Source organism: Erigeron canadensis, chromosome 5, assembly GCF_010389155.1.
Source record: "Erigeron canadensis isolate Cc75 chromosome 5, C_canadensis_v1, whole genome shotgun sequence".
NCBI lineage: Eukaryota > Viridiplantae > Streptophyta > Magnoliopsida > Asterales > Asteraceae > Erigeron > Erigeron canadensis.
In genome coordinates this window covers 4006804-4017182 of record NC_057765.1, presented here as the reverse complement: position 1 = coordinate 4017182, position 10379 = coordinate 4006804, and the positions used below count along the sequence as shown (strand labels likewise).

The 10379-nt window shown below is 34.5% G+C and overlaps 1 protein-coding gene across 2 annotated transcripts; it reads left to right on the top strand.

The window, feature by feature from the left end:
• Window positions 1–443: 443 nt before the first annotated feature.
• LOC122602009 lies at window positions 444–8396 on the top strand. Of its 2 annotated transcripts, none has more exons than XR_006324139.1 (3): window positions 444–529; window positions 5391–5543; window positions 8239–8396. XR_006324139.1 is itself a non-coding variant. In XM_043774747.1 (3 exons), the coding sequence occupies exons 1-3, from the start codon at window positions 4778–4780 to the stop codon at window positions 8294–8296; spliced, it is 324 nt and encodes a 107-aa protein (XP_043630682.1). In that variant the 5' UTR covers window positions 2135–4777; the 3' UTR covers window positions 8297–8396. The 2 variants fall into 2 exon arrangements, 1 of the variants encoding a protein (XP_043630682.1); XM_043774747.1 differs by lacking the exon at window positions 444–529 and adding an exon at window positions 2135–4890.
• Window positions 8397–10379: the final 1983 nt, after the last annotated feature.

The following is a 10379-nucleotide window of genomic DNA, read 5'->3' as shown; positions in this document are numbered from 1 at the left end:
CCTTTACATATTTAATGAAAATATTGATCATTTATTTAAAGAATAAAAATTCTCTCTTATATAATATTACAAATAAAATGTCTTTTAATTTATTTAATTGATTTATTAACTTATATAATTATTGTGTTAGTTATATTATTAGATTTATATCAAATTATAATATTTTAAAAATAAAATTACATAAAATTTTATATTATATTTTATAATTTTAAAATTTTAATTAAGTTGAACCACTGGTATTATGTTTACATTGAAATGAAGTTAGTTGCTGAAACTGGGGAGAATTGATATGCCCGGAGAAAATAGAAAGAAGCTCCGGCGAAAGAGAGAGAGAGAAAAGTAGGTTTCAAAAAGGGTGGTTGCCACGTTACTCTCTCTCTCTTTTGCCCATCATTCTATCTGTATCCATCCATCCATCCATCCATCCATCTGGATTGAATGAATGAATGATGTTTGAGCTCATGATATCCCCCCATTTTAACATAATAATCAACAACCCTTTTTTTTAACAGGAAAATGATTAATTATGGTATGATTGATTGATTATTTACCTTTCGGAGAATGGGGTGTTTGTTATAGCTTATTTTATTTAATAGCTTTGCTTTTTTTTTTTTTTACTATACAGTAAAACCTCTATAAATTAATATATCTGAAAGGCGATGATGATGATGATGATACATATCTTTCTGCATTTTTTTTTCCGGGCATATTAAGATAAGATTTCGGATTTTGGGTTGAAATTCGGGCCGTATCTTGGCGGGGCAAACACCCCCGTATTAGTAATTATTATAGTGTTGGTGTTTGCAGCCATGGCGGTATTTCTGATCCCCTTTATTCCGTTTTCGCATATATATGCAGATCTGAGCCTAATATATGATCCCCAAATTATGATCTTTATTTCTTCTTTATTATTTTATTTTTATTAATAAAAGAGAGTTGCCCATATCGGAAAAGCTTGCTTTATTATTGTAAGTGTGTTATCTGGATCTCGAGTCACTATGATTTGTTTTGCTTGTGATCAAAAAAGTTTATAATGCTTGTTATATGATTATATTGAACATTATATTTACTGCTTTCTTGGGTAACCTTAACATGGAATGCCTCATTTTATGTCCTCCCGGAACTAAAGACTAGTTATATGTGATGTCAACACCTCATACGAAACGAATTATAACAACAACGGTATGCAATCCCGGCATTAGTAGGGTATGGGGAGGTATGATGTAGACAGTCTTACCCCTATCCAAAGGTAGAGAGACTGCTTCAGAAATACCTCCGGCCTAAGGCTTTATCCTTGAAAAAATTGTGGCTACATACCAAACAAATTGAGGCTATTAATTTCATTAGAGATTGTAAAGAAACTTGTTTTCTTGCCCCCCTCTACTTACAAAGTTTGATATTGATTTTTATATGGAATATACAGTTTTTTAAAAGATGTTATTGACAGCCTCATTAGCAAAATCCATGTTCTTATCAGAGTAAATTACATGAATGGTTCCTTATGGTTTTAAGTCCCACATAATTATTATAAAGTGCTGGAATCTTACTCTTATGGTTTTAAATAATGATGAATTTCGAAAAGTTTGAGTGAATTGGAGTGAAGTTGAGATTATCTGTATCTTGGCAGGGTAACTCACTCGTTTGGATGGTTAAGTGTGCTTTCTCATTGCAACCAGTGAGTAAGTTTGCAGCCATGGCGGATTGATCTTCTTTGTCTCATTGTTTATATATCTATCTTTCTTTTAGAACAACATACTATCCTACTCCTACTCCTAAGTCACAGGAATGGTTGGGATTAAACCAAGACTTCTAGAAAACCCTCCAATAATCCACCCACATACATGTGAGAAGTGAGACTCGAAACCTGGTGGATCTTCTCAAGGTCAAAGATCTTACCAATGGGTTACCAACCCCATTGGCACATATCTATCTATCTGAGCCTCGTACATGGTTTTATCTTTTTCTATTTATGATCTGTTGTTTACCTCTTTATTATACATGTTTCATTTCTGAGCCAATGATTTCACTTTCCCTGTCATGTTAAATGATAAACATGGTTTTGAGTCTGGCACCTTATTTACCATGAAACTGTGAAGGCGATGATGATACTTTTCTGTATTTGATACTTTTTTCTGAAAAGGACATGATGCGTGATCTTGGGTGAAATACGGCTTGTATCTTGGCAGGGCAAACACCTAAACTTTTACTGTGTTTGCAGCCATGGCGGTGCCTGATCCACTTCATCGCAACCAAATTCTTGCAGATCTGAGCTTTCTAACTTTAAATAACATTACATTATGCTGCATTTTTGGGTTCAGAAAAGAATGTGAATTCAGAGGTACGAGCCTATAGAACAGATCCTGTTCGAGTAAAGTCGTAAAGAATGTGGATTTTTTATAAAAAGATTGTAACCCCCAATGCCGTCCTCCACGGGTTTTGGGTCCCAAAATACCTTGACGGTATAGGGGGTAAGTTGAGATGTAGACAACCTTACCTCTACCTAGGAAGGGAGGCTGCTCCAGGTTCTATTTAAATGATAGAAAGGACCTCCGGCCTTAGCATGGGGTGAGGATTGAACCCTTGTCCTTTGTCTCCGAAAGCATGGGTGTTAACAACTTAATTCAACCATGCTACTTTGTGATATCTATATCTAAATGTATATTAAATGTTTATATAACATGTCTTGAAATCTTTTAACAATGTGAATTCTATTATTTCTATATCCGAATGTATATTTGATTATACTTTGGGTTTAGTCCTGCATCCTCAAGAATTTAATAGTAGACTTGGAGTCATAAAGAAGATGGCCACATACATATTAACTTGTAAATAAATGGGGGACAATCCATATGCTGGGAAAAATAGAAGGAAGCTTAGGCGAAAGAGAGAAGGTAGCTTTTAAAAAGGGTGGTTGCCACATCATCTCTCTTTTGCCAATCATCTATCTAAAAAAAAGGGGTAATTGGATGGAAACCCTTGATTCCATTTACCAATTGGTACCCCACTAATCCCCCAGCCACACTCCAGGTTAATCCCAACCACTTAATAATCTCCTGGTTATCTCAGGTTTGCCTTTGGCAAGACTCGAACCCAAGACCTCCCCTGGAAAGTGGCGGCTGGTGGACACTGGGCTATTATCCAATGGTTTCATCTATCTATCTATCTTAATGGATGATGCTGAATGATGTTTGAGCTCATGATTTTCTTCCTTCCCCCACATGGTTTTATCTTATTTTATTTATGATCTGTTGTTTACCGCTGCATAATACATGTTTCATTTCTGAGCCAATGATTTCACTTTCCCTGTTATGTTAACTGATAAACATTGGTCTGGAGTCTGGTACCTTATATACCATAAAACTGTTAAGGCGATGATGATATCTTTCTGCATTTGATACCTTTTTCTGGAAAATTTCGGCCAAATCTTGGCAGGGCAAACACCAAACCTGTTATTGTGTTTGCAGCCATGGCGGTGTCTGATCCACTTTATCGCTACCAAATTCTTGCAGACTGAGCTTTCTGACTTTAAATTACATTACATTATGCTGCATTCTCGGATTCAGAAAAGAATGTGAATTCAGAGGTACGAGCCTATAGAACAGATCCTGTTCAACTAAGGTCGTAAAGAATGTGAATTTTATATCTGAATGTATATTAAATGTATACATAACATGTCTTGAAAGAATGTGGGTTCTATATCTGATGTATATTAGCTTATACTTTGGGTATAGACCTGCATCCTCAAGAATTTAATAGTAGACCTGGAGTCATGAATCACACAAAGTCTTTCAAGAGAAGATAATGGGGGACAATCAATATGCTTGAAAAAGATAGAAAGAACCTAAGGCTAAAGAGAGAAGGTAGATTTCAAATAGGGTGGTTGCCGTGTTATCTCTCTTTGCTAATCATCTGTGTATCTATGTATCTACCTATCTTTATGGTATGGATGATGCTTAATGATGTTTGAGCTCATGATTTCGTTCCTTCCTCCCATTTATTCAAAATGATCATCAACCCTTTTAAAATTAATAAGCAGAAAGATATATGAAATGATTTATATATCCTTTTGAAAGGGTTGTTTGGTTAAACTTATTATAATAGCTTGCTTTTAGTAATGAAAACTAAATGTGAAAGGTGCGATGATGATGATGATACATATCTTTCTGCATGTTAGCGTCTTTTTTTTTTCCTGTAGGTATATATTGGAAAATCGAATATGCAGTTGACTGCAAAGTTCATAGATGCAATCACACACACATATCATATAGATGATAGATATATTACAAAAATGCCCCCTTGTTTTTCAAGGTAACTTCATCGAGAAATGATGCAGTTAACTGCATCCAATCTAAGCCCATATTGTTATGGAATTTCAAATTTTGGGATGAACTTCGGGCCATATCTTGGCGGGGCAAACCACTATCCGAATTGTTGGTGTTTGCAGCCCATGTTGGTGTTTCTGATCCCCTTATTTACGGTTTCACACACACACACACACACACACATATACGCATATTGGCAGATCAGACTATCTGAGCCTATGACTCCCAAGTTATAATGTGTTGTCCCGAGTCTCAGTATTGTTGACTGTTTGCTGATAAACATGATCTGGAATCTGGCGCCTTATTCATCATATAACTGTGAAGGCGATGATGATATTATTCTGCATTTGATTCTTTTTCTGAACAGGACATATGATACCTGTTCTTGTTCCCAGGTGAAATTCAGCCCGTATCTTGGCAGGGCAAACACCTAAACTTTTATTGTGTTTGCAGTCATGGCGGTGCCTGATCCACAATATTGCTACCAAATTCTTGCAGATCTGAGCCTTCTAACTTTAAATTACACTACATTACATTACGTTGCATTCTCGAGTTTAAAAAAAAGAAGGTAAACTTCTTTGCTTTTCATGGTGAACGATATCTACCCAGGTGAAGTAAGCAATTAATTTCAGAAAGGATCTAAATAATGGATTTAAGTCCATATATTAGAGTTAATTACAAATGTTGTCCCTGTGATTTGGTCATTTTTGCACTATCCGTTCCTTTACTACGAGACTGTGATGATGATCTCATCGAGTTTGAGGAGTCGAACAAAGCTTGAAATAATCCTTTTCTTGGCTGGGCAAACTTATTTGGAAGGTGATGTGATGAAAGTAACTAGTCACTTGATCACATTGCTACCGATAGCATTGCAGCCATGGCGATTAGTCATCTTTGTTTGATTGTTTATATCTCTATCTGAGTCTCAAAATATATTATCCTAACTCGTCCCTTTTTTACAATATTTCACTTTTCTCTAAACCCCAGTTCACTTCTTTTATTTATTTTTCTTTTAAGTCATCTTTTACTTTCATTCATGAGTTATTAAAGGTTGATTGGATTTTATAGGTGCTTAAAACGAGATCTTCTAGCTCAAATTGATCTGGTAGGAAAGGAGGTTTGGGCGTTTTATTGGTTAAGTTGGGCCAGATCTTGGCAGGGTAAGCTGAACTTCGCAGCAGCCATGACGGTGCCTCGTCCCCCTTTTCCTAATCATTCCAGGTTTGTATATCTGACCCTGCCAATTCATATTACACTGTCTTAAAGTTTTGGGCTTTGGGCGCAATCTATAGTTGGCCACTCAGACGAAATGCACAATTTTTGGGAGGGAACGGCAAATGGTTGAGGTTTTTTTTTTTTTTTGTTGGGGGGGTATTCTCTCAGCTCAAATTTGAGATTATCCACATCTTTACTCAAACGAAATGCAGCAAATTCGAGATTATCCACATCTTTACTGGACAATTCCCGATGGTGGCATGGAAGTAAAAGCTCATTTTTTTCTCTCGTATTGTAGGCAATAGATTTGCAACCATATAGGTTATCCATTGTGTTCAAATTTTGTACACATTTGATGCTCATTTTTTTTGTCCTTATAAAACAAATGTTTGATCTCTCGCTTTTTTTCCTTACATATTTTTACTTTTGGAGCTGAAAAAGATTCAAATGGAGGTTAACTATATGAATTCGAGAATACTAAATGTGGTTTGATACTGTATAATCAATAGAATGGAAACAAAGGAGAGTGAGAAAAAGTTGTTTTGATACCAATGGTTTTCATCCTTTTGTTATTGAGTATATAGACTTTCATTAGGAATAATGAGTATCATCATGTCAGTGTGCTCATTCCCCAACATCTATATGAGGATTATGTATATGCAACATTGAATTTGTCCTTTCTGGGTAGTATTCCTTTTTTTTTTTGAACTATTTCTGGGTAGTATACTAGTATTGCTGTTGTCTATTTTCCGGGGTTAGTCGAGCAGACTAGAGTAGATAGTACTGAATGTAGGATTTGGATTCTTCGTTCTTTTTTTTAGTTAAGATTTTGAAGTTATTATTGTACAATTAAGTTTTAATGGTTGGAATCTCTAGTTCATTTGATTCATAACTGAAGCCAATTTTCATGCTTTGATTTTCTATTTTAAACCTTGAATGCCATTATATACCAAACATACTTCCTATAGAAGTGTTTCTTTGCAGCATTGCCTTTCCATTCCTCCAGTGCTTCTGTTCTAGCAAAATAAGCATTCATATATACTACTATATAAAGCATCAACCTCTCCCTCTTTTCTCAAATTACAACTTTGAACTACCAAAAATAACCACCTTTTTTATTCACTAATTCAAACATCTCTACCTAATATACATATAATACCCTTAATGAAATAATTTACAATATAAACCCCTCAACCCTTAAAATAACTACCACCTTTAACATCAATTACTTTAACATGCACCATCATTGCCGCCTCCACCACCCGTCACCGCTACCGCTTTCGACACCATCGCCGCGGCCACACGTCGCCACCACCATCGTCGCTGCATTGCGTGGGCATATGACTCGTTCCCCTAAAATGAGAATCATCCTCCATCCACTACCCCTTCTCTTTGTGCCCAAAATACTGTTCACCCGGTTTATGAGTCCATCTGATTTCCTTATCCAGTCTCATGAGAAACAAGCTCAGCAGGCCATACATTAAAATGGCCATCATATCATGAGCTTGTTATTTCTTTACCCATTCATTCCTCACGTCTATTTCCCATATATGCTTTTGCTTTGTTTTTTTAAAACATATCAATTTAATTTTCAGAACGTCAATAATCTGCTTGAGAGCTTGTTACCATGGTCTCTCCCGACGTTCTGAAAAAGTGTTAAATTCCTCTCCTTCCAAATGAAGCAAACAGAGGCAACACAAACCAGCCTTTGAAGCACACTCCAGATGCTATTAGCATTATTATATTTTTCGTCACCATGCATTGTACACTTTCATACCAAGTGTTTGATGCATCATTTATGCTCTGTCATGACCTTCAGTATGACCCCTACCTCCCTTCGATATTGCATTTAACTAATAAAATGATTGAGGTATCCATTACCATTATACATCACCACGGAAATACTATCTTCATGAACGGTGAACTTTGAATGATTGTTTTAGTTTATATGTGCGCTTAAGATTATAAGATGTCTTTAAGTGTTATATTTGTTAAGAAACATCTATAGTATTATTTGTATGGTTTAATTTAAAGTCATTCCAATTTTTTTATGTGTATGGAGATCAAATTCGCGTCTTTTAAGTGGACTCAACTCAATTGCACCTCAAAATGTGGATATTCACAATTTAAAACGGGTACTGGTTGGGGTACACTTTTTGCACAGGTGGTTTTGGATAGATACACACTCCGTAGAAAACTTATTGGCCTAGTGAATACTCAATTACTCAAACCTTTTAATGTCCTTGAAATAAATTTTTTTGTGGATTTATGTTAAATTTATAATTGACTAATTGTTAGTGTGATATCTGATCAATGTAATGGTTTTTTTGATATCGAGGTTTAATGCATCTTGTTGAGCTACTTTCTCAGTTCAATCTACAATAGTTGGTGTCAGTGTGTTGCATTTTTGATCTATGCTATCTGTAAAACATTTAATCCCTAATTTCTTGCTTTCTAGTTGCGTGATTTTCAGTCAAGTTACTATGGATGTTATATGATATTATAAACTCGCGTTTAGAGCAAAGTGTATACTTTTTGTGGTAAAAGGGCATAAAGCCATATACCATAGGTATTTCGCTTGTGTCTTTAGTAGGCTTGTAAAGGTTGCATATGTTATGACATAGGTAAAACAGTAAAAAAAAAAATTGCTATTTATTGCTATACCCTATTAGATCATCATAATTGATGAATGTTCTTGCAGGTGGTGTCCCTTTGTCTGTGAATCCAAAGAACATTTTTGTTTGCCTCAATGCCCGTGATCATCTACGTTATGGGGTTGTTTACTTGGATGATAGTATGTTTTGTGGGTGATACCTGCCACTTTGAATATGGTATAGCTGGTAAGCCATATACCATCGTCACAAAGATACACCTGCTGGTGAGAGTTTCTAATTTTGAGATGTTTTATTAGGTCATCCTGATACAGTAATCGAATCATTCACGGGATGTGTGGATTATAGTTGCATTCAGAGTGTTATTTTTGTTTGTGGTTGCTCAGCGCAATTTGAGCTGTGAATATCAAATAGAAGGGTGTGGTTTCATGTTGCAAGTGCAAATGTGGTTTTTGTTTTTCGAGGAGGAAGCAGATCTCCCGTCAAGTGATGCTAGTTGGTTTTTTAGTTATTGCACGGTTTTGTTTTCCGATTCAATTTGTAATTGAGGATTTTTAACATTAAGTTTGACTTTTGTTACCATTTAGTTCGATTTTTTTGTATCTTGTGTGACATCCATCTATAGATTTCTGCATTCTCCAATTGATTAGCTAGTGTATTCAGCAATTGCTCTATCAAGAAAAAGAAACACTTCATGTTCATAAAACAAAAACACAATGATTATGAAAGCAATATATTCCGAAAACTTGATCCCTAAGAATATATAAGTTAACAATTCCAAATGAATCTCCCAAACAAAGTTCAATGAGAACGTAGGATGAAACACTACTTTAACGATGCTCACATTTACTTCAACCACCATATTGATTGGAGATAAGTAGCGAGAAGAATTTTTAGTAAGCATCTTTCCTTCACATTTTAAAAGGTTTGGAGTCATAAATCCTATCATCATTTATCATCAAAAATGTATGGTCTTGTACATGTAAATATTTGCAAATGGAAGAACAAATAGGGAGTTGAGTCACTTTTTTTTCTTCTTCTCCTTTTTTTTTTTCTATGTATACGAATTATACATGTATACATGAATAAGCCTCCACCTCAATATATTAGAAGATTGGTCATTGAAGAATTGTCCAAAATGAAAGATTTATGGGCTGCCAAGAATTTTGAGATGCATTGGTCATTGAAGGATTGTCAAACCCCATGAAAAGTCGATACATAAAAAGTGTTGGAGGGTCACTCAATCATACTCAAAGTAATTATGTTATATTATTTTTGGATTTGAAATGCTTTTTATGTTAGAAACGTAGAAATGAGCAAAAAACAAACTTGAAAAACGAAAAAAATAAACCACTAAAACCAAAATCCAAACGCAACCAATTAATTTGATTTTTGTTTTCTTAAAACCAAACGGATAAGTTCGGGTTTCAGTTTCATATACAAAAAGAAAAAAATGATAGAAAATCGAACCGAACCGAACAATATTTTCATTTATTTATATATTTATATCAAATTACATTTGCAATCTTGACTTTTAGTTATTAAATATATTGAAACTTTTGCTTTTTTAACATACAAATCAATATGAATGTATGTGTTAGATGAAAATGCATAACAAAATTAGTTTCTTTTATAAGAAAATTATAAAAATTTTGACACCTAAAAGATAAACGGTAATTAGATCATAGAAAGCAACCCTATATTTCGGTTTCTATATCATATTTTTTTTCTTAACAATCGAAAGTTAAATTTATAACATAACAAACAAAAAGGTAAAAAAAAAAAATGGAAACCGACAAACCGGACCAAAACAAAACGGAATCCGGTTTTTTGGTTTTATACAAACAAAACAAGTTGGTTCAGATTTTGACCAAAATCGGCGCATGCTCACCTTTGTTCAAAAGACATTGACACTAGGGGTTTTTGCGGTTTGGTTTTTACCCGGTTAAACTGTAAACAGAACCGTTTAAAAAATCGAAAAAAACCAAACTGCTTTTGAATTTGATTTTGAGTTTGGTTTGTAACCGACCCCGTATTATATATTTGGTTTTTGGTTTGGTTATAAGTATAGGATAATGAATTTGGTTAAACCGAAAAAAACATAACTTATATTACTAGTACTAGATTTTAGACACGTTTCCAACACTGGACACGAGATTCACGATATTATTAATATTAGATCTTCATACATTTAAGTCATAAAAGCTTATAATTTTGAAGATATAGGGTT

Excerpts from the sequence above, each read along its gene's own strand:
- LOC122602009 (XM_043774747.1), top strand. The coding sequence starts at position 4,778 with ATGGCGGTGCCTGATCCACAATATTGCTACCAAATTCTTGCAGATCTG. Across the intron at positions 4,891-5,390 it reads TCGAGTTTAAAAAAAAGAAG|GTGCTTAAAACGAGATCTTC; the intron begins GTAAACTTCTTT and ends TGGATTTTATAG. Across the intron at positions 5,544-8,238 it reads CCTTTTCCTAATCATTCCAG|GTGGTGTCCCTTTGTCTGTG; the intron begins GTTTGTATATCT and ends ATGTTCTTGCAG.